The sequence below is a fragment of the Antedon mediterranea genome, chromosome 4 (genome assembly GCF_964355755.1).
Source record: "Antedon mediterranea chromosome 4, ecAntMedi1.1, whole genome shotgun sequence".
Lineage (NCBI taxonomy): Eukaryota > Metazoa > Echinodermata > Crinoidea > Comatulida > Antedonidae > Antedon > Antedon mediterranea.
This window is the reverse complement of record NC_092673.1, coordinates 22197274-22221887: the sequence shown is the minus strand read 5'-3', so window position 1 is coordinate 22221887 and position 24614 is coordinate 22197274. Positions and strand designations below refer to the sequence as shown.

The 24614-nt window shown below is 33.1% G+C and overlaps 3 protein-coding genes across 5 annotated transcripts; 1 reads left to right on the top strand and 2 right to left on the bottom strand.

Annotated features, from left to right (window-relative positions):
- Positions 1–656: 656 nt before the first annotated feature.
- On the bottom strand, positions 657–8241 carry LOC140046924 (uncharacterized). 2 transcript variants are annotated; one of them, XM_072091684.1, is made up of 10 exons: positions 8154–8241; positions 6590–6826; positions 6037–6203; positions 5169–5276; positions 4468–4617; positions 3627–4260; positions 3398–3463; positions 2955–3196; positions 1666–1841; positions 657–1359 (listed from the first exon to the last, which is right to left on the bottom strand). In XM_072091684.1, exons 2-10 carry the CDS (start codon positions 6819–6821, stop codon positions 729–731), a joined length of 2406 nt encoding a protein of 801 aa, XP_071947785.1. In that variant the 5' UTR covers positions 6822–6826; positions 8154–8241; the 3' UTR covers positions 657–728. The 2 variants fall into 2 exon arrangements, with proteins under 2 accessions (XP_071947785.1, XP_071947786.1); XM_072091685.1 differs by lacking the exon at positions 3398–3463.
- Positions 8242–8598: 357 nt separating this feature from the next.
- On the top strand, positions 8599–12961 carry LOC140046923 (dual specificity protein phosphatase 12-like). Of its 2 annotated transcripts, XM_072091683.1 has the most exons (8): positions 8599–8960; positions 9047–9160; positions 9546–9664; positions 9894–9981; positions 10263–10455; positions 10793–10841; positions 11740–11881; positions 12821–12961. In XM_072091683.1, the coding sequence occupies exons 1-7, from the start codon at positions 8701–8703 to the stop codon at positions 11844–11846; spliced, it is 930 nt and encodes a 309-aa protein (XP_071947784.1). In that variant the 5' UTR covers positions 8599–8700; the 3' UTR covers positions 11847–11881; positions 12821–12961. The 2 variants fall into 2 exon arrangements, with proteins under 2 accessions (XP_071947784.1, XP_071947783.1); XM_072091682.1 differs by lacking the exon at positions 12821–12961 and having other exon boundaries at positions 11740–12244.
- On the bottom strand, positions 12891–16167 carry LOC140046922 (uncharacterized). The gene is made up of 6 exons (XM_072091681.1): positions 15834–16167; positions 14637–15398; positions 14265–14353; positions 13887–14084; positions 13370–13439; positions 12891–13030 (listed from the first exon to the last, which is right to left on the bottom strand). The coding sequence occupies exons 1-6, from the start codon at positions 16059–16061 to the stop codon at positions 12911–12913; spliced, it is 1467 nt and encodes a 488-aa protein (XP_071947782.1). The 5' UTR covers positions 16062–16167; the 3' UTR covers positions 12891–12910.
- Between the last annotated feature and the right edge of the window lie 8447 nt (positions 16168–24614).

The following is a 24614-nucleotide window of genomic DNA, read 5'->3' as shown; positions in this document are numbered from 1 at the left end:
CAATTTCTGTCACTTTAGTTAATTTTATCACCCTAGATATTTCAATTGTGAAGTATCCTATTACAAACACAAACTTTAATGGACTGTTTCGATAATAATTCAATGAATATCTGACTATCTGACAGTGAATATAGGGATTTGTAATTTTAGCATGACATGTCCTAATAGACTCTTTCCCAGCCGTTTTTTGGGTCTACTGTAGCAGCTGGAATCAATAAATCATAGTGGAGTTTCCATTTTCACAAAACTGTCTGTCCTTAGAACTATAACTGCTGCTTGCTTTAGCTTCTGATTGAGTAGTCCTAATGGGACGTAGCGGGCTAGAGCAGCAGCGTGAAAACAGTAGCTGTGATCAAAATCAAAAGTATGCTTGGGTTCTACTAGGACGTAAACGCAATGCGAATAATTTGATCAATTATGATGGATCATCCAATTAATGAATGGGAAAATAATATTTGATAAAAGTAGCTATGGTCAAAATCAAAAGTAAGAGGGCGATATAGAAAATTCACTCATCCATGCACAAAAATAGACTACACTTTTCTATTGTTGTTGGCTATCCTTTAGACTACACTTTTCTATTGTTGTTGGCTATCCTTTGTCTCAAACATATTATTTTGATCACTCATCTTATTATAATTACCAGATTTTCAATCTATAAATAAATTACCTTTATTTAACATTTATTATTTACAAGAATTCAATTAACTTTTGAATAACTTAACATTTTAAGTTGTTACTTGTTTTTGCTGCTTAATTGCACACTTGGCTTGCTCTAGTGATGTCAACAAGTTCTGTAGAGTAGGCGTGTCATCAACTACAAAAGTAAAGTCTTTGATTTCAGTTAAGCACTCTCTACATTTCTCAGCTAAGGATGTTGATTGGTCCATTTCCTCAAAAGCTTCACCGCACTCGCTTTCAACATTACTACTCTCACAGGTTACAAAATATGCCGCCTCCATAGCTTCTTGGTTGTTAGTATTCAGCACAGGAACAATACTATGATCCAAGATAAGGCTAGGATAGTTTCTAAACTCTGAGCATAACTGTTGCCAGCCCCATTCTGGATGGCGTTGGAAGACAGCATGGAAATGCTCACATGGTTGGCGTTGACGTTCCCAGTTTTCGCAAGTGTAGCAAAATGGTAATTTCTCACTGCTGCCAAAATAAACTGTGTTCAATATTCCTGCGGTTTTAACTATAAAAGTTCCTAAATCTGTTTTCTGAATATCTATCTGATCTAACAAAGCAGCTTTTTTTGACATGGCTATGAAAGTGTCTACTACAAACGTTGGCGTATTTCGTACAGGTTCCGGGATGTTTGGTCTTTCTATCGCTTCAAGGTTCCTTGTCTCGTATCTGAAAAAGACAGCAAAAATTTGATCCAAATGATAATATGTAAAACTCATCACCACAATGTTTTTATATTTGTTGCATTCTTAAATCAAAAACTCAATTCATTATTGTTTTTTATCAAGTAAATCAATCCAAGCATATTTAAACATTTGTATGCAACCTCTAAGAATATTACCCAGAAACCTTTCACTTGCCATTCATGCCAGTGATAAAATGTGAACAGACAAAATGATGACTTAAAATTATTTCCAATTCGCTTAGCACTATCATGTGTATTAAATATGAAATATAAAGGAATAAAATACATACCTATGGTAAACTGTCGGCATAAAGTTTGTTACTATCTCTTCTACCATATTACTAATTGCAGCTTTGTTGTAGCTCTGTATGTAGGCAAATGGAAGCAACTCAGCCATCATTTTCAATCCATTGCTATTGTGTACATGGAATACCATCTCAGTAGGCTTGAATGCCCTCACCCATTTCTAGGATAAGAACAAAACATTATCTATGATTGAGTTAATTATAAATATATATGATCAGATCATGTGTTGACTTCACAGAACACATCAAATGGAAGGCGTCTAAAGGCCAACTCAGACAGCGTAGTACGACAAGGCTCGACGAAGCATCTTGACTTGTTGGTGCTGTGTGAGTTTAATTCCGACGAGTAGTCTTGACATAGCGTCTGGCATAGTTTTTAGGTAGTAGCAAGAACTATAACATTTTTAATTTTCTCCCGACAAGACTCGTCGGGCCACGTAGTGCGACGCTGTCTTTGTTGGCCTTAAGAAATTGAGACACATGGAAATCAGACCTTTTAAGACTCTTTAAAGTAAAGGTTTTCCCAGACTTGGGATTACTTTACCAAAACAGCATATAAATAGGCAATTGAGTATGCCAAAACATGCCAAAACTATCATAGTGTATTTTCACATACCAAATAAATATTAAATATGAAAATATTTTAAGCTTAGATTATCTTTTTGTCCATTATCTTCATGCATTATGTATTTACAAACAATTGCAACTATTTTATGTTCTGCAAACAAAGGGAGTATTGTATGCTATTTATCTGCCTACACAGTATATTCAACCACGAAGGAATTTCCTCCATGATTCAACAAATGAATCATGGATGCATTGGACAAAGAAAGTGTTATTCTAACAATGCTTGTATGTCTGATAATTTGTGCCATGAAGTAGATCTTTTATTTACACCATTGATATAATTGTAACACCCAATCACATTGTATGATCACGAAAGCTATGTACTTGATATTATTATGATAATGTATTGATCTCGATTATCCTACTCCTTATCCGGAAATGTATTATAAAAAATCCCCAACCCCACAAATGACATACCGCTGACTGGCAACCACACACTATGATGATAAAAACCAAAGATAACTACCTCCCCTCTCCAGCTGTACTGTAGTTGTCCACAGGAAGTTGTCCTAAGACAAGAATTCTAATTGCATCACAGAATTATGTCAACACCAAAAAATGCAAAGATGAAATGCATAACCTGATGTAGTTTCATATTATCACTGCATGAAAAACAAAAAGAGCACTCGCAGCACTGCAGTTCTTACCTGAGATGAAGGCAGCCACATGGTGTTAATCCACTCTTGGAGCTTGACAGAATTTTTCCATACTTGACTTTCCGTCAAGCCAGCCACTGCTGCTAAGTAATCAATGGTAGTGCTAGCATCAGCTATCCTGCGCAAGGTTGACATCATCATCTCTATATGTTCCGTTACCCCATTTTCACTGCACTTTCCCCAACTCTCCCACCGCTTCTCACGATGGAAATCGCTCATGAAAATCTTACAGTCTGAAAAAAGAAAACCATTATCACTATACATTGTTTGTTTTGTGGATTGTAAGAATTAATTATTTGAAATATGAAATGTAATTTATTAGATGTATATTTAATTAGTTAAACTGAAAAAATAGATAAAAAAAAAACACATGTAATTAAATAGGGTATAAATAAAATAGTACATACAAACAAAATTATTTTTAAAAATCTGACCTACTGTACCAAGCCTGTTGTTTTCAATTGATGGTGTACTCATGCGACATATAGTAACACTTTTTTCTATTATGTGGGGTAAAAATAGCACATTTTGGGAAAACATACTTTACTATCATTATTCCAGGAAAAATCCTAATAGCAACGTCATTCAGAACTTTAATAAATTAATTATTATAGCAGGCTAGCTATGTTATGAAAACTGCAGTAATTTTGATATTGTTCTTACCAGGAAAGATATTTTTCAAGAAAATCTCTTCTTTTTCGGCAAAATCCAACATGAAGTATTTGGCGTTCCAATCAGGATTCCAGGTCTTAAACATTTTGAGTGCGTCCATCATGGTGAGATTAGTTCCCTTTTGAACAATAAACAAGCCTACAATTTGATACGCCACATTCGTCTGAACGCACAGAAAGTAAAGTGGTACAGAGTAACCAATTGTTTTATAAGTAGCATCAAGCATAACTAAATCTCCATACAAGTTCAACAGTCGTTTTTGCTGTTTTGACTGATAGCAGAGTAAAAAGCTAGAGTTTTCTTTCGCATTAACTTTTCTTCTGTAATAAAAATGATCATCTGGATTTTTTTCAGACCAATTTTGAACTAATTCCTCGAGTTGTTGTAGTTCTACAGGTGAAGACCTATTTCTACATTTGTACCTGTATAAAATATTATGCAAATCTTTATGATTTGGGAAGTATGCTCTGCTGGACGTTGGAGGCATCTCTTTGTTTTTGAAGAGTGTGTTGCGCCTGAACTCATCTAAATGTTTTGAGATGACGGAAACCTTCCAGATTTTTCGTGCAGCCAGAGATTCAATTTGTTGAATAATTTCTTTGGCAGTCTTTTCAATTAAACATGACTAAAGAAAAACAATAAACATTTATATAATACATAACATGTATGTTATATTGCACTTTCATTTACTAGTACAGTATAATACAACAACAAACTAACAGCATACATAAGCATTTAGTAATGGTGAGGCTACAGTACTCGCACAGATGGTTCATCAATATTATTATCATAACTCAGCATATATTATAAAATATTAAAAATAAAAACATACCTCACCAACTGGATGGTTTTTATGAATATCAAGATCAGGTAATATGACTAAATATTTCATGATTACTTCAACTGATTTTGCATTCTTTGTCTTGTCGTTCCAGAATTTATTAGCAGCTGTTTTCCTAGAACTTTCTGTTGGTCTAGTTAACTAAAACAAGTAAATCAATCTATATGTTTATTTTAAAACCATGTTTCAAGTTATACCTCATAATTATTAGATTTAAAAAAAAGCTACTGTACTAACTTTGCTTTGTTCATACCTCTTACAAATTTACAAACAAAGAAAATCATTTAATGGTGATACTATTTGTTTATTTTAAATGCGCTCAGATGTATTTGGATGCTCACAAACTAATGGTTGACTAAAGCTCTGTCTACACTATCAAACTTTATGGGATTTGCCCATATATGGACATGCATGATGCTGATGTCATATCACTGCCATATTTGGGCATATCACTACCATATTTGGGCATATCACTACCATATTTGGGCACATTCACATTATTTTTGACAGAGCTTAACAAGCTGAACCTTCACGTGAACAACTGCTTAAGCACTGTCTACATTATCAAACTTAATGTGACAAAAAAATGTGATTTGCCCATATATGGTCATATATCACTACCATATTTGGGCATATCACTACCATATTTGGGCATATCACTATAATATTTGGTAGCCACTGTATATGCTCACCTTATATGCAGGGAATGTTGCCATCTTCTTTATCCAGATAGATGCTGGACAATTCACTTTCTTTGTTGGTTGTGATCTATTGTATGTTTTAACTTCTCCATTTAGTTCCTAAAATACAAGAGACTTTTTTTTTTCAACCAATAAACAAAGTTTGATTTCATACTGATTGATCATCATATTTATAAAGATGTCATAAAAGAAAATCAAAAGACTAAATGACCTCATAATGAAGTAAAACTGTAAAAGTTAACCAACTAATGATTAAATAAGATTTGTTTTTATTAAAAATAAATTTTTTAAATGTAGGTAAAAGATACTGTACATATAGTACATCAACAATTAACAACATAAAGTGTTAAACTAAAATTAGTTAATAAAAGAATGACTAAAAATTATAAAATTACTAATTATATTTTTGAAGGTGTTAAATATGTATGGAACTTGACAGTATCTATAAACAACATTGCACGCACTGCACATGATGAACAGACTATCATTCCTGTATAGGTTATAACAAACTATCTGCTATGTCAAAGGATGGATCAGGTTATTCCTAAAGCTCTGTCTACACTATCAAACTAGTTTGATGTGCCCAAATATGGTAGCAATATGACATCATAATGTCTATATAAAGGCACATTAGATTTTAGTGTCACATAAAGTTTGATAGGGAAGTGTAGATAGATAAGAGCTTTGGTGTTTCAATTTCAGGTGCTGTATGCTTAAATTAACGGAAGCCAACAGGTATATCTACAGCATGGTTTGCAGACACCAATAGCTTAAAATGCGCTTTACACAACTACCCTATTATTGTAATAATTGTTAATATATTTGTTTCATTATTCTATATAATCTATCATATATTTACCCGTTTTCTGTTTTGCCTTTCCTTCCATTTCCTTTTGTTTTTAAGATTACGATCTTTTCCATACTGACATGTGAGCAATTTAGAGCCTAGATACATTGCTGGAATAGTTGGGTCTAATAATGGGAAACCTTTCAGCTTCCATCTAAACTTACATTTTGCCTGCCAATCTAGATACAAAATAAAATAATAAAAAGTATTACTAAGTTAAAAAGGGGTTCCACTCTTTCATAATTAAAACAAAGTACTAGTGTAATTAAGTGATTAATGTATTTTAAAGGAATTTTGAGAATACAGTCTTTTTTTCCTTTTGATATACAATGACAGTATAATAAATAATTATATAACTCTCCTAATACCGGACACCTTTGGGCTGGCCTAATATGTCTGGTTTTCAGGAAAGTCTGATATTTCGAAATGTGTTTCGAATGGTAAAAATGCATGTTTGGGACCTTCTGGACCTAGTTTTGGGAGAGTTTCCGGTTTTCAGAGAGTCCGATATTAGGAGAGTTGACTGTGTACAAAAGTATCCAAGATTACCCTTTAAAATACATACCATCGCGATTAAAACCTCTATCTGTTTTGTCCGATACAAATCTTGAGAATGTTTTCTTTTCATATTCCCTAATGATATTTTCCACTTCCATCAATGATCCTACAACATGGAACTTTTCTATTTGTAGTGGGACATCACTATTCCCTATTTCTTCTTCTTGCAAACTATCATTAACAGTCTCTGATGTTGGATCACAATTTGTGGTAGAATCTACCTCATTTGAGGCTAACATTTTTGCTGAGAAGATAAAATAGGAGTTTTTAAAATGAAAGAGTCAGACCAACTCCCTGGTCAAATCTATTATTATATTCTATTCTACTCTATAGAAGCGCTCTACAAAGAACAGAGCGCCTAACAATACTTAGTAATTAATTAAAAAGAAAAGTTTTAAGTTGACGTTAAAATAGAGGTGCCAAATTCGCTTCTCTCAAATCGACAGGTAGCGCGTTCCAGATCCGCGAAGCGGTGACAGAAAAGGCATTGTCACCAGCTTTCCAATTAGATCGTGGAACGAAGTCAGGTGGGATAATTAGAGGAGCGAAGTCGGCACCTGTAATTAAATTAATAATTTTATAATACCGGTATGCTATTTTACTATTATCTTGTTGAGGAAATTAAATTAATATTTTTTAGGGAACAATTCTAAATAATAGTAAGGGACCCATGTACACCAGCCAACACAGCAATAAGATATTATTTGAGTAACACTACCAATATACAATTTCGAGGAAGACCGAGAACCACCCTACCCAAATAACTCTCAGCAACGGCCTACTCACCTTTTATAAGCAGAACGCAAACATCAAGTATTCCGGACAATTGAAAACCAAGAAAGACATCAAATAACTTAAAGAACTAGCCAATGAAAGATCCGATTGGAAGAAACTGGTAAAAGAGTTTTACGGAGCAGCTTAAGCGGAAATGTCGGCAGACTTTTCAGCGGAGAGGCAGTTCATCATCATTAAGGGAATTTAATTTAAATTTGCAAAACTGACTGTAATCGCGTCATATCTACTCCCGGTGTAGGCTATTTTAATATAAAATGTTATCAAGTACATGCTAACATTAAATCTAATGTTATTGTGATATTTAAATGCACGTTTTATACATTTAAATGTGAAAAATTGTCAAAATACTGATTAGATTTATTCCAAACTGAAGACCGCCCTCTGTGATAAATGACGTTTTGTGTGGAGTTGAACGCGTTCCGAACTCGTTGTGACGAATGAAAAGTTTAAAATATTATTTTAACTTGTTTCTGGAAAGAAAAATATACAAAAGTTAAATTTACCAGTAATGTACCTGACATCATTTTATATCATAAAACCCTACCAGGCGATACCGGGCCCCTATCTGGCGACACCGGGCGTATAGAGATTAGTACTGTAATCGGCCATGCCAGAAACCGCCTCACTGACTACGTTGACTGAGTGAGAGTCTGACTCATTCTCCGGCCTAACTATAGATGTTAATTTGGCGGGGTTCAAAATCAATAACCAAACGATCTTAAAATATAGTTAAATAAATAGTAAAGCAGTTTTATTATTTAAAAAAATGTACTAACCTTTTTTTTCTAATAATAATATAAAATAATAATAATTGAAATCAACGTTGAAATCCGGACTCTAGCTAGCTAGCTGGCTACTCGATTGTCGAGAAGAGGAATCTTGGATTATACCATTTTGGGATAGGCCCCTAGTAAGTTTTTAAATCTTTTTTTATATCAGTATCATTTTAAAAATATCACTCACATAGACATTTGTATTGTTATATATGATTGCATTATTAGCAAATAATGTTGGCTTAGAACACCATTGCTGGAACAAAATAAACACAATTTTGAATAATCATATTACGTATTTCATACCCTATTTCCATTTTTGTCCTCTTAAGTTACTAAGAATAATTGTATCAAAAGTTCACACTATAAACACCTACTACAAAATTGATGGCGCTGTTATTGTATTAATACAGAAAGTTAGGTAGTCAGCAATTGCACAACCAAAACATGCATGGAAGGGATTTCCCCTACTTTTTGAACGTGGTCTTCTTTATTTGATCATTTATGTACTTTTTTGTGTAATAACCGTATTTTAAAATATTTAATAATCATGGACATGGACTCAATACGACCTGGGTTGTTTATTGGAAGCTTGGATAGCATTAAAAGCGCCAGTAATTTGGCAGATATGGGAATAAGACATGTGTTGTCCATTATGTCTTCTGTAAAACCATCACTTTCTTCACAGGAAGTTGTTCATAAATTTGTTGAAGTTGATGACGACTTAGAGGCAGATATTCTGCAGTTTTTACCAGAGTGTACTGAATTTGTCAAAGATGGATTGCAGAAAGGTGGAATCCTGGTGCATTGGTAAGGACATATTAAAAGATTTGTTTTTTAAACCCAGAGAGAATGAGATTCATGTACTGTAATGAAATTCAAACATTTTCTTCCAGCTTTGGAGGAGTGTCAAGGAGTGCATCAGTTGTTATAGCATATCTAATGGAGAAGGAATGTCTAACAGTGGACGAAGCTTTAAAAGAAGTACAGAAAATTAGACCTGCTGTCATGTAAGATATTCAAATCATGGTATTTAAGTAGTAATTTGTTGTTGTATGTTTTTTATTATTTGCATCGATCACTATTTTTGGATGGTATGTAATTGTGCCGTGCTGAGGTGAGCATCTCCAAAGTCTTCCACCAAATTTAAAGCTTATTCAGGCCTTCTACCCAGCCCGACTACTATAGCAAATCCTCCTAAAGCTCTGTCTACACTATCAAAATGTGACAACAAAATGTGACCACATATGAACATGATGGTGTCATATCACATCACACCTTTTTGTCAAAGTAGTTTTATAGTGTAGACAGAGAGCTTAAGAAACCTTTTGGATAATGTCTATGATGAATAGATAATTTAAAAAAAAAATTGAATTTGTTTGTTAACACTTTCAGGCCAAACGAGGCATTTATATCACAACTACAACTGTATCATCAGATGGGAAACAGAATAGACAAAGAAGATCCACGATATAAACGATTTCGTTTAGTACAATGGGCAAACAAAATTAAAGGTACATTTAATTGATTATAAATTACCTGTATTCCATTGGCACTTGTTATATACAAAGTTATATGCGACTCTTAGAAATTGATTTGCTTTTTAATGCTTAATATTAAAGATATATTGTCCCACTGAAAAATAATTTGTCAACACTTCATTGTTAAATATGCTATATACCACATAACAGTTATCACTTTGACCAAAAATTGGATTGAAAAATGACTTAATTTTTCTTACAGCTGGAGATGATACAAGTTACAGAATAGCAGCAGATCCAAAGAACAGTTCAACGTTACAAGAGGTGATCTTTAAGTGTAAGAAATGCAGGTAAATTACAATTAGAATTTTTATTTTTTAGGTGGTCGCAAAAAAATGTGCATATACAGTGGTTCATTAGTATGTAAAGAACTACAGTATAAACAATCATTGGAAAGAGACATAGTATTTTATAAAATTGCTTTTTGCAATTTTTGTTTTATTGTCTTAATTATGCCAAGTAAAATGAATTTCCATTTTAAAGTGGACCAATACAATTTCTTGTGTTTCATTTGTTCACGATGTAAGTGAATAAATGGCAGACATTATTTATTTGCAATTAAAAATAACAGACGATTGTTGCTGTCAAGAGGAAATATCATTGGGCATGATCAAGGGTCAGGACAAGAGGCATTCAAGTGGAACAAACGGAATATGTTAGCTGAAGTGAGCAGCGATCCCGTAACACAGTCCAGGTGTACATCCTTGTTCATTGAACCAGTTTCGTGGATGGAGTCGGCAATTATCGGCACCACACAGGGCAAGGTAAATATTTCATATGTACGATATGTTAAACTCAAAATATTGTCAAGGAAAAGCAAATATGTAAACAAAAAAATGAAATTAATATGAAATAGTTTTTAAAAATCCTGAAAATTACTGATTTTACCGGAAAGCAAAAGTATAAATTTATTTAGTTTTATTATACATGCTCCCTAACATTGGTTAATATTACAGTATTTCCAGTTGAAAATGTGGCATTACTATGACACATTAGTGCTAAACTAAACCTAATGCTGTAGATAGTATAAGAAAAACAGCACCATAAATCTATGTGACTCAGCACGTTTTAAATTATACCACACCATTCTAATTTCTTTAGATTGTCTGTCCAAAGTGCTCAGCTAAAATTGGTTCATTTAATTGGTCTGGTAAGAAATAATTGATTATTATGTGCACAGTACTGTATGTGCTTTAACCGCAAGAAATAAGGTGGTGCGGTTATCGCAATAAAAGTAAATAATCCTGTGCGGGCTACAGGGTTATTCTTTTCTTTAATTTACCCAAAAATATATATATAAACATAAATAAAACAATAATATATCAAGGGAAGGGCTAAAGAATAATCAGAATATTATAAAGTTCAGCTCCTAAACATTGAAAAAAATAAGGGCAACCTTCCTAAACTTAATATAAAAAAAAAACCTATAAAAAGTGGTCCGGTTGAAATCTTACAAACCATGGTGAGTGAGTGGCCGATAGCGGTTAAGACAGTGGAACCGTAATCACGTAGCCATAACATCAGCAAGGGTTCGAGGCTCACTCACTCCATGGTTCTGGTGGTAGAACGAGTCTTCTCGGATAAGGACTATAAACCGTAGGTCCAGTGTACACAACTTGCTCGTGTGCACTTTAAAGAACCTAGTACATCTTTCGAGACGAGTAGGGGCTTACCCCGGTGTATTAGTATATCACAGCCACTGATCATCACCAACTGGGCCCTCTGGGAGATCAGTCTTTGACTGAAGAGGTCACCCAGTATAAAGATAAAACAAACAATGGCTACAGTCCAGTATACTTATATTCAATCTTTCATTCAATATTCATCAAATGATATTATTGTACCTAAAGGCCAATTTACACAGACGAGCGGTAACGGTAAACCATGTTTTGTCAGCCCATCTGCTCCGCGCTTTGTGTAAATGGTCATAAAGAATAACATTCTATATTTGTGTTACTATTACCACTCGTCTGTGTAAATGCCCATGCAAGTTTTGTCTGAGCGCACTTTCAACCAGATACAAAATACTATCTCTTATTCACTGACAGGTGAGCAGTGTTCTTGTGGTGCTTGGGTAACCCCATCATTTCATGTGCATCTTAACAAAGTGGACAAAGTGATTCAACATCCTAAAGACACTGTTGAGAGTCAATAAATATGATCAAAGATGGTTCTCCATCCCTGAAGACCGTATCCTTGTTTCAGCAAGCAGTGGCGGATCCAGGATTTTGAAATAGGGAAATGAAGTGCTGAACTTGATATACTATCTTTTGCATTAAAATTTGTGAAATTTAGAGAGAACCCGAGCCAGTTGGGCTCCCCTTGAATCTGCCCCTGGCAAGGGAACTGTTCATGATGTCCTGTGGTAATTTTCAGCCAAAGATAAAAATGTTTCATCGGTCAACTGATTTCCAAACTTTTAAATAATTTGGACCAATCTTTGTTGTCTTTTACCAAGGACATTACATACAAGTACTTGCTTTCATGCACCAGCAGGCCTTTTGATTTAAAATATTTTTCAACACGATTATTATGTGCCAACATGAATTTAAAAAAATATTTACTTGAAAAAACTGTTTATTTTGTCTTTTTATAAGTTAAATCATTACTTTTTGAGTTTTTTTTTCCTACCGAAGTGAATAACTTTATTAAAACTGCAAAATGGCATATTCAAAATTTTTAATCTTCATTTTTCATGTTTTTGGGTCATCAAATCTAAAAAACTAAGACGTAACATTATATTGCTTTTGTAATACTGTATATGCAAATTTCACCTTTAAAATATGTTCAGAGAAAGATGTTTCTAAACACCACTGTAGGCAATATTGCCTCGTTCAAAAAAATATACAAATAACAACACTGATAAATAAATTAATCATTTTAATTAAACTTTGCTGTTATATATTTCATCTAATAAAAGTAAACATTCCTATCAACAATAATCAAATTTATTTTGCTATTTACAAATCCACAGCAATGATAATAGTAATAATAACCCCAAAATCTACATTGTTTGTATGATTAATTGTTGATAATTTATACTACCCTACTAGTATGTGTGCACACACCACCAAACTACCTACAAAACATATAATATAATAATTATAGATTCTTAATTTTATTGAAAAGGTAACTTGATATGCTTGAATGTGGTCAATGGAATTCTCATAATATTACAACTACAAGGAAGTATGACAGCTCTCATCCAATATTACTTGTTTACCTGGTATTACTATTCCAGTCACCAGCAAGTGAGGGTGGCCTCACAAGTCCCAGACTCAATGCTAGTCGTTGAAGCCAGCTTAATGCCTGTGCTTTCTCTTCTGGACTCGGTATAACCTGTAATAGATAATATAATAATAATAAAATTTGCACTTTTTTTAAACTAAATAAAAAAACAGTTCTCAATGAAGAGCTATACTGGATTGGGTGTAGGTGAAGTGTCGGAGCAAAAATGTGCAAAAAGTACTTAAGTACAGTACTAATAGGAATGCTTGACCATACATATACTGCATTATTAATATAAGTACTGTCTTGATTTTAAAATCATTCAAGGAGTTACCTCATGCAATCCAGGACATGCAGTCCAGAATGTTAGTGATCTCTGAACTTAATTGTAAACAACTTTATTATTGAATTAGTTGCCAACGTAAGTACACTAGTAACACAATATTTTACCTTGTCAAGCACATGCCGGTGAATCAGACCATCTTGTCCTATGTAAAATGTGGAAAATGCATCAAAATACCTAAAATAGAATGAAAACAAATCTATTAGACCCACATAGTTCAAGTTCAAAAATTTTTATTTGTTCAACAATGGCATTATACAGTATAATATATAGATATAGTGTAATGTAAGGAATTGAAATAGTGTAGCTTGTTAAATCCTTGGGCAAAAGACCTCATTTTTCAGATTGCACATTCATGGTACACTATACTAGGCACTGCACTGTGACTGCCGTGGGTCCATAGAGGGCACACCTCTGTTATACCGAAATCAAATTATTATAAATTTACATTATATTATGTACTGTATATTATATTTTTATTTCAATTTGAAATCTATGAAAGCCTATTTGTGTCAACATAAACAAAATTATTAGTGAATTACTGTACTGCACTGTTTTACAACATGTCTTTGATTGGTCAGTTAAATTAAAATCAATAAATGGAATGACCTATATTATTTATACCTGTATCTTGTTTTTCTTCTCAATAGTTTATTAATATAATAAGTATGAGCCGGTAAGCCTTTGACACGCCATCGCACCTGAATATTATCTCGCTCTTCTTGAAGACTTATTTTTAAAACTTCCATTTGTAAATCAGTAAAATACACAAAACTAGAATATTTCATTGTCTGGATACTTCCTTTATAAGCAACAAGACCACTGAAAACAAAAACAGATAAAAGACTAGTCCAGGGGCGGATCCAGCCTTAAAGAAAAGGTGGAGGAGGGGGTGCACAGTTCGTGACGATATACTAACAACCGGCTGGGAGGCTGCTGCAAGGGCTGTTTTAGGAGTGGTTAGTTTTTTTCAATGGTAATATAATAAATTTAAATACAAACCGTGTTTTTATATGAAAAACCTTGTTTTCAAACAATATGTTTGATGAGTAAATGTTAAAATCATGATTTTTTGCAAAGAAATTTGGCATCTGAAAGAAACAAACATTCAATTCAATTGAATTACAGATACTGATAACACTTTATTGTCCATACTACAGGGTGGACAGGGGATGAAGTTTACATAAAAAGGAGAGGGAGGGGGGGGGGGGTCATTATTATATGAAATTAATACTACTTTTTGATATTTATTTTTAACTATCAATATTATATGCTCGACACCCTGGAAATACATTTGAAAACTGAGGACATATTATAAGAAAGTCACATAATGTCCTGGAACACATGAAGGACCTGCATACTCAACATACTTACTTCTTCTGAAAGCTTTTCCATCATCAGATTCAGTTGTTCTTTACTGGGACGTAGTGCCTTTACTACATCTTTACCATACTGCGATGACAACTGTGGTACACCTCTCCGGAAATAGACATGGCTTGTTGAGTGTACATCATTTGATTTGACATCTACAAGACTTTTAAAGTAACTATAGCATTTAATATCGTTCTCACGCCATTCATTTTTTATGATATCGTTGATTGTGCCTTGGTCTTGTGTGATATGACGACACTTTTCAAGTTTGTTGCTACTGTTATAATTCATATCTGCGTAACAAGCAATATCATCCGCATTGCAATTGTGAGGTTTTGCAGTCGTGCACATCAGTCTATCAACATGCAGTACCTCATTAACAAGCTTCAATATCTTCTCTTTTAACTGTAGTTCTAATATACTTGAAGAAATCAAAGACAACAGGGCATTAATCTGACTTTCCTCTATCATAAAGACAGCAGGAAGCTCTTGTTGTTTCTTGTTTCCAATTCTCTTTGCATCACCTTCTTCTGCTTTCCACATTTCAGCAGGATAGATATGCATGCCATCTGTGAGGCACATAACAGATGTGGGTCTGACATCTTTATTAAGTGATTCTGATCGTCTACTTCTAGATCGATTCTTAAGATCATGCTGTCCTTTGATCAGAAAATGTAAATCTTGACAATTAAAGACTGGTCCTACATGTAGCTTTCCATTTGTTTGGCGGTACACACCGATGCGAGGGGCAGATAACTTCTTATTCTGAAGTGAAAGAGAAATAACTTTAGGGCCGTAGCCATGAGCATGATCCAATTTTCACCACCCAACCTAATTCCCCAGCACAGATCGTCATATTTTATCCTCGTCTGTTTTTAACCTCTCATTACGGCCTTGAACTTTCTGAATATATATTTTATTTGTATTTACTTGTTTATTTGAGTGTCAGAAGAAGTATTCACACGTATGGCGCCGGCGTAAGGCTGGCGTACACTTTGCGTAGCCTACGCCTTTGTGTGTGGCGTTATTAACACCATACCCATACCCTATCTTTTTAACTAACGACACGCTAACTCCAGTGACGCTTGAACAATAATAAATGTAATATTTAATAATTTTTTATTTATATTTCAAGAATTTACTAATTTTTGTCTCAATAGATAACACAATTAAAATCTTCGATTCCATTGCACAACCTACCCTATCTTGAAACATTGCACTGGCGCAAGCCATGTCAGGCCCAATGGGTGAGGCACCATTGTTTTGGTGGCATTGGTCCCAAGTGCAATAATAATAACAATGTCTGTCAAATCTGGCTGGCCTAGGCCAGGGTCTAGGCCTAGCAGAAGCCACAAAAGCAGCCTTGCACGGTGCCAATAACATTCTTCTGCACAGCAAAGACTGGTTTAGCAGTCGTAAATGATTCATGGTAAATATATAATATATTCATATATAATTAATATAAGCTTAACAAATCATTCCCGTGGCAAACTTTTTGATTTTCACATGTTTCCCCGATGATTTTGTTTTGATGATGAGCCAGGAATTATTATTGAGAAGAAATCACAAGCGCCACCAACGTTGATTCCGAGAATGGTGGTGGGGCGCGCCGCGGTACGAACCCTAACCATTTTTTATGTTTGTTTTATAAGTGAACAAAAATTGGGTTTTTTTCTACGTGAATAACTTTATTACAACTACAAAATAACCTATTCAAAGTCTGATTTAATTAATCTTCATTTTCATGTTTTTGGGGGACAATACATCTTTAAATGTAGACTACTATTCCTGTATAATAAATTATCATATATTATAATATTATAGGCCCTATATATATAATAAATATTTATTATTCCGTCACATCATGAATATTCATGTGTGTGGATGCACACCCTCTATAGTTTCTGCCACCTAATATGAAAAAAATAATGCTTCCCAGTCAAGCAGACTACACAAAACTTAGCAATAGCACGGTTCTCAAGTAAAAAATTCGTTCTAGAGTTCTAAAAGAGTGATAGTTATTATTAAACAACATATTGAACGATAAATTGAATTAGATACTTTCTATGGACCAGGGATTGAATGAATGAATAGGCCTACCTCTATGGTCTAATAATATACAGTATACATAAACACCTTGTTGACTGCTTTACACTAAAATGTATGGATTCTAAAATACAGACAAAAGAAAAATACTCACTTTGTGAAATGACAAGATTTAACAATTATTACAAATATCGCAAACAGCAACATTATCCATCCCTGTATTAAACAGTACATTATTTTCTATAAACAAACCCGAATTATGCTATGTTGTCTAGCTTATTCGTACGATGAATCGACATATTTAAATCGTTAGAAAACACGAGAATACATTCTTTAAGCACATCGCAAGTGCTGTAATCTTTCTTTCATTAGTGTTCAAACGTTTGGTAACCTAGTTTATGCCTTCACCCTGACTAGTCACCAACCAACCAATAATGTAGACGTTTTTAACGACTCAACAAAAAACTTGCAAAGATCAATTTCCTGGAATAATTTTGAAGTATTTTAACTCACATGTTAAATTAACTACAATTATATTTTCCTGCAATGCTAAACAATTTTGCATTATTTACCAACAAGATGTATCTACAAAAAAAGCAAAAGTGTGGAAAAAAAAGTGGAGTGCTTGTTAAAAGAAATGGTATATATAACAACACAATGCAGTGAAGGCTGTTACACTACTGTTTTGTTTCCCTATAATATTATTGTTTTGTGTATGCGTGAAAAGAGAATTAAGTTCTTTAATTATAAATAATTTCAATGGTGATGACAACATATCAATTTAAAACAAGACTTTTCAGATACAACAGCTTCATTGCGCATTCAATTATTAGTCACGTGCAAACGCGACTCTAGCTCACTATGTCGGTCGGTTGGCGGGCGGTCGGTTGGTCGGTCGGTCGGTAAACACTAACTCAAATTTGAGCGCGCGACTGCAGCCAGTTTTTTTATGTACTTTATACTATAAATCACATTCATTTGGTAATATTTATTATCACTGTGTAATAATGCTATATCCATTATCATGTTCATGTTATTTTATCATTGATTAATTATTATTATATGTATTTGTATTAACTGTAAACGTTTGGTATGCTAATTAAAGTATAGCAATCTTTGCCTTTCTTTCTTATATCTTTACTCTTAACAATTTTTTACTAACATTTTTCATTATTTTATTTATGTTTCACTTTATGTACAGATCAAGTAACAGTTTTCTCATCGCAACTTGTAAAAATTAATTTAGAGACTATTACCATTTTTCTATAAACATATTCCCATCAACTAGCCTACCTACGTACATTTCTATCCTAACACAATTTTTCAAAACTTTCTATTATTTAAAAGTCGAAGATAGCCAGGTCTCGGGTCCATTCTATTGTCGCCACAGATTGATATCTTCATCAGTACTTCTATGAATGGATGATTAGGTGGGAACACGAACACTAGTTGATCATACCCAGTACCGTTTTGATCGTACGATTAATCGGGAAACCACCTCCGATGTTATTTTATCATTGATTAATTATTATTATATTTATTTGTATTAACTGTAAACGTTTGGTATGCTAATTAAAGTATGGCAATTCATCACAGGATTTCTTGGGTAATCTTGATATTACTGTTTAATAATGATATTGTTTTGTTTTTGTTTTTTTTGTGATAATGATATGATATTGTTCATTTGTGATTTCTAACATAATAACATAATTATTTATTTGTCTTAAATTGCAATCTATCACATGACAAACATTCAAAACAGCTGGTATCAGACGCACGCTTATTCCGCTTATTATATTGACTGCTGGCAACAATGTAATTAAGGGGGTTACATGGGGGTCTCTTAATTAAGGGGGTTACATGGGGGTCTCTTAATTAAGGGGGTTACATGGGGGTCTCTTAATTAAGGGGGTTACATGGGGGTCTCTTTTTCACGTACAATACAGTATTGTTTTTGATTATTATTGATACAGTGTATCTAAAATCTGAATATAATTACAATTAACAAATTAATTTCATTATGATCATTTGATAAATATAAATATATACTTAACTAAAATATTATAACATTGTTAGATAAAATATCATAATAATATTTAAATTTTAGTAATCCACAAATCTTGAAATAGATCTTTAAATATTGACTTAGTTTCATTAGATTGTTCAAACAAATATACCAAAAACCTGAATAATTATTATTTAAATCATTTCTAAAGCACTAATGGTTTTTTTTAGACTCTCACAATTTACAATCTATATTTAGGCCTACAATAGGCCTAATGATCACAATTGTAATATAAAACAAATTAGAAAAAAAAGTGAGGCGACCATTATCATTATATTATTTCGAACTTGTTTCGTTCATCTTGAAGATAAACATAAATTTCAAAATATACAATCATAATGGCCTGTTTTTTATCTACTTACTTTTATTTTTTATTTATTTCAAAAACATTCTAACTATTAAGTTCTCACTTACAGATGATATAAAATAGCAAACATTTTGAATAATCCACTCAGTTTGTTTTATATTGATCATATATATCAGCTTCGGCTGGATGGACCACCCTCGTAAAATATTATTGAAATAAATAAATAAAATATCAAAATAACAATTCCCTCTGGGTAATGATCATTAAGGCAAACGTAGTTACATCGGAGTTTCGGATACAATATTATGCGTGTATCTAAAATCGATTTTATTTACTTGGATAACTGAAATAATGTTAAGCTTTATAGTATACAAAGAGATTGGCTATAGAGGGCAGAACATCGAGAAGATATACACTAACTTCACCATCATAGAGATTGGCCGATTGAGGATGCAGCCATTGGGTGGTCCCAATAATCATTAGAAACATGCGCAAATTAAGCAAAAGATTCTTGATTGTTACTTGAATCTCTCTTTAAACTCAAATGTGTTTGCTTTTCTTTAGGTGAATTCAAACCAAAAGAAATAGTGTTACTTACACTGGAATTGACAGAGCTAGTACTCTTTGTTCCTGTAAGTGTTAAAGACACCTCGATAAATCGTTTACGCACCTCTGCAGTCCAAAAACTACGAACATCCTTACTTCTTAAACAATACATAACGAAGATAGCGAAGCCTTGAAAACAATTCAGGATACAGAAGAGTATCTGAATCACCTTCGAGGCACTACCAATTGCAAAGAATCCAATAACCCATGTCAATCCCATAATTACCGATATGCACACTGCATTCTGCAGTAAATGCCTGTTTTTCTTTTGTCTGTGAGCTTGTGCTGTTATTTTACCAAGTTTACTTATGCTGCGTAACACCATAATAAATACAACCGTATTAAAGAGTAATATGATTGCAATAGGTAATGCTACGCTGTAATACATACGGGTTACAACAAGGAAACAGCTGTAAAAAAAGAATTACATGCACTCATTTTAAAATTGATTTATTCTAATATTATGAACGACTAAAATATTAAATATAATATAGGCCTAGGCCTACAAACAATTTTGTTATTTTAAAGAAAATATGAAATCAGTTTGCAATCATTTAAAATATGAAAAGAAAATAAGAAATTTAAAGATTTGCCATAAATGAAACGCAATATGTGTTATAAATATAGTTGTACCCTTGGTAACATAATGAATCTAAAAGTGTTCAAGTATGAGGCTAGGATTATGTAGGATTGTACATATCTGTATTCCAAATTCAAGTTAAAACTTGATTCTAGATCAGTCAAACCAAATTTTAGTAGTAATAAAATTGGGTCTTTGTTTCATAAAAATACAACCATTTCTCTGTAGAGGTCACAATTTTTAAATATAGGGAGACAAAAACATGATCCAAAATGTTTCGTTTGCCATGTGTGGAAATTAACGTACATCATAATGTTTTCACATCTAAAAGAATTGGAAGAAATTGCAGCATTGCGGAAGGCATGAGGTTGACTCGAATTATTGGGAAACTGCGAGTTTGTATACTCAATTTTTATTGAATATTATTTATTACATATATTATATTACAACTTTTAAATGATACATTATTAAACATTACCAATAAAGAAGAACGTTTTATAAATGAATTGTATCGAATGACCACTTACTAGTCTTTATTTGCGTAATTGTCAACATCAATACCAATAGTTATAGGAACAATCAGAGCTGGTATACCTGTGAACAGAATAGATATAGTGATACTCGTATATCCCAATGTATAACTTACTTACTAAAAGTAAACCTAATATATCAATGATGAATCTAGCGAGTAGCGATTAAGATGCATTTGATAACATGCTTTGACAACAAATTCATCAATGACTTTCTTTTAATTATGTAGTTTACATGAGCAAATAATTGTGGATTTAGAAGTATTTGTACTTACCCCAAGCAAAAAGACAGGCTTTTAAGAAAAACCTAGAAACGTGTGTATTATAAACTTTCACGATCATATAATACAGGTTAATAGCCTGCACAAACATCCAAAACATAGACGTCAGCAAAAAGTAGTGAATCAAACCAGCGATGGCTGTACAAGTGCTCTTTTTCTTTGTTCTGTCAATCCCAACGAGAAAGATCAGATACAAGCAGAGTAATGATACACACACGTTGCATAAGATCTGCTGTGGTTTACTCTTTCGTAGCTTTCTGAAAATTTAAATGAAACAGCATTTGTAATTTAACCTCAAATGTGAACTCTGGGTTGAAAATGTATATTATTAATAATTTTCATCAAATTGAGGTTTTTACCCGAATTGTCTACAAACATATAGCAAATTTAAATAACAATGTTGAAACGATGTGAATAGTTCTCTACATAGTAGGAAATAATTAAATACAGTGCAACAAAACTATCGTACTTAAAATCTGCAGTGAGAAACGAAAACGAATAGATGTGTCCAAGCTCCAAGTATTGCAAACAAAAAAACAAGCCTATCAAAAAGAGGTATTGAAATTTATAAAATCCAGAAACTGGAACCCCAAGAGAAATGGACCACATTAACGACTATTTTTCAAAAATTGTTTTGGCAAGTCATCATGCTCTGCCTAGACTTGCCCCAAGTCTGTATTATCTTTTTTTTTTTATTTATTTGTTTTTATTTCGACCGCGATTTTTGTCTGAAAATGTGTACAGCCACATCAAAACCAGGCACTTGGTGAAATATATATTTTTTTAGTTGATACTATAATGGTATTCCTCACAATATATCCTTCAAAATGGTGTTTGGATCATTTAAATCAAGCAAATATTCCCAGAGTTATGGCAATAAATGTATATAGCATTTATACAACAATTTATTTGTAATTACTGAGTAATTAACAGTCAAAGTTTAATGACAAATCAGACAGGAAGTTGCCCCATGCTGTTACAGATTGAACATTTAACACCTTAGCAACACTACCTTCTAGATAAACAATCATTCTGAAATTTGGCACACTTATTCAATATAGTGTTTTCTGATATTCATGAAAATTTCATCAAAATCCGAGGTGGTTATCATAGTTAATTATGACGATTACAAAGTACCACTAATTTACGTAAAATCTGTCAAATTCATTTATAATAGTGTAGTGTAAGAATAATACAGTAGGCCTACTAGTAGGTATTCAGGAAGATTGCCTTAGCTTATTATTAGTTCTAAACAAATTTTTAAAAAACAGCAAACATTTTATTAATGAACTTTATTCAATTTTATTTCTCTTTTTACTTTATTTTATCTGCCTTTTGTTCAAAATGGCGCAGGGCACACAATGTCCCTCGTTTCTGGTCGGCAAAATTCAATTACCAGTATTTTATTTGTGAGTGATTTGTATTGTACTGGTTTTTAGTGTTAATGTTATGTATGTAAGAGAAACTCAACAGTTCTTTTCAGACTTAATATACGTGGTGTACCGCAAACTTTATATCAACATTTGATTTCGCCATGCAAACCTTCAAAAAATGTTATGTATTCTATTGTTGAACCAGCACCATAACAGATAGCCACACCCGTTAGCTTGAACAATGTTTTTAAGCATGATGAATAACGTGAAATTTAGCCAAGGTACCAGTATTTTATTTGTGAGGGATTTGTATTGTACTGGATTTTACTGTTGTTAATGTTATGTAATACGTCTATTGTTGAACCAGCACCTGGTCTGATCATGACAGATAGACACACCTGTTAGCTTGAACAATGTTTTTAAGCATGATGAATAACGTGAAATTTAGCCAAGGTACCAGTATTTTATTTGTGAGGGATTTGTATTGTACTGGTTTTTACGGTTTATGTTTTGCACACACTCCCCACACACCCAACCCAGCATTGGCAATTTTTAAGCATAATGAAATTTAACCAAATTGAAATAAATAAAATAGCCCAGCAGTAGGCCTAGTAAGTAAAGTAAAGCCTTCCAGGAGGCTTATTATATACTATAGAGAGGAAAACTCTATCTTATTTTAATTGGGCTAGGCCTTGTTGTTGTTATTACTATTATTATTACTAGCTAGCTAGGCCTACTATGCCATGCAGCCTATCTAGGCTAGTAGCCCAGCGTAGTAGTAGGCCTAGGCGGATCTCCGCCTAGTCTAGGCTTATAGTACTAGGCCTAGGCTAGTAGAGCCAGGTCTAGCCTACTGTACCTAGCTAGGCCTAGGCCTAGTGCCAGTGGATTGAGAGTTACATTGCTAATATCAACTCTTACGATAAATAACTTAGCTAGGCCCTTTACTTTAGTATGTTATAACTTATTGTTATCAAGTCTGAGTCAGTACACGTCACTTTAGTATTACTGTGTACAGTACTTAGATGAACTATAAAAAATATATTTTTCTCGACAAGAAGCGTGTACTAGCGATAAGATTTTGTTGACCTGGAATTTTCCATGCTGGATGGGTCATGTGACAAAATTAAACCAATCACATCGCTTCTTTCAGCGTGTTCGTAGCAACAAGGCCGTTTTTGTTTACACTAAAGGGTTCTATAAAATCGGTTTTTATTGGTCTATATCGTACAATCTGTGACATCACTCATTTATTTTTAGATTCATGAACAAAATACCTATCGAATGATACCAAGCTTTCAGGGGTTATCTACAAAATTACGGCGTAGGAATGACGAAAATAACTGCTTTTATATAACGAATTACCACGTTCTTTCAATCGAAACACGAGGATAGAGGCTCAGATTTATGTAATTTTTACCACCTTTCCATTTGAATTAGTTAATAAGATATATATTTTTGAAATCTACGGTAAATTTCCTATCAGATAATGGTAAAAAAACAAAATGGTCAAAATATGAGTTTCACACATTCAAATGCATTTTACACAAATCCCTATCTAGCGACAAGCGCCTGGTTTTGATGTGGCTGTACACAAATACAGAGTATCCAAACTCAAGTAATACACGTATGAAACGCCATATGTGCAAAAATATTTTTATTTTTACTAATATTAAGAAAAAACTCCGTCTGGAGCCCAGACTATGCTCTGCCCTATGTGATGAAGACTGGATTTTGTTTAGCTATTTCACACACACTTTCACTCGGGTAACAAGAGCAAACATCCGAACTTATTTACCTACCAATTACATTCATATTATCATTATAACTTTTCCTTTCAAATCAAGAGTTTTTGCCAAACGTCATACTTGAATTTCCAGCCAGTAAACTCCAACTTTATAATAATAAATGATGATAAATTTATTCATACCTGTTGACTGCAAACGAAACTATAGTTGCAAGTAAACAAACGATTGAAACACCAAGACCAATATTTGTGATGTACTTTGCTATTTTTGGTTCTTCTTGATCTGGATAAAAATTCTAGAAATTATAAAAATAGAAAAATAATATTCATTTCACAATTCATAACGCAGTACCCATGCTAGCTGGCATTCATATGTTTTTTGACTGGTTTTTATGGGATTTACAAGCCCGACATATTGTATAAAATATTCTCTGATAAGTATGGTG

What these genes read in the sequence shown, in the direction of transcription:
- LOC140046923 (XM_072091683.1), top strand. Translation starts at nt 8,701, where the DNA reads ATGGACATGGACTCAATACGACCTGGGTTGTTTATTGGAAGCTTGGAT. An exon ending in AAAATTAGACCTGCTGTCAT is followed by an intron (nt 9,161 to 9,545) that starts GTAAGATATTCA and finishes TAACACTTTCAG; the next exon opens with GCCAAACGAGGCATTTATAT. An exon ending in ATGGGCAAACAAAATTAAAG is followed by an intron (nt 9,665 to 9,893) that starts GTACATTTAATT and finishes TTTTTCTTACAG; the next exon opens with CTGGAGATGATACAAGTTAC.
- LOC140046924 (XM_072091684.1), bottom strand. Translation starts at nt 6,821, where the DNA reads ATGTTAGCCTCAAATGAGGTAGATTCTACCACAAATTGTGATCCAACA. An exon ending in AAAGGCAAAACAGAAAACGG is followed by an intron (nt 5,277 to 6,036) that starts GTAAATATATGA and finishes CTTGTATTTTAG; the next exon opens with GAACTAAATGGAGAAGTTAA. An exon ending in CTTGAAAAATATCTTTCCTG is followed by an intron (nt 3,464 to 3,626) that starts GTAAGAACAATA and finishes CCCACATAATAG; the next exon opens with AAAAAAGTGTTACTATATGT.
- LOC140046922 (XM_072091681.1), bottom strand. Translation starts at nt 16,061, where the DNA reads ATGAATCATTTACGACTGCTAAACCAGTCTTTGCTGTGCAGAAGAATG. An exon ending in GTGCAATGTTTCAAGATAGG is followed by an intron (nt 15,399 to 15,833) that starts GTAGGTTGTGCA and finishes CTTTCACTTCAG; the next exon opens with AATAAGAAGTTATCTGCCCC. An exon ending in AGAAGAAAAACAAGATACAG is followed by an intron (nt 13,440 to 13,886) that starts GTATAAATAATA and finishes ATTCTATTTTAG; the next exon opens with GTATTTTGATGCATTTTCCA.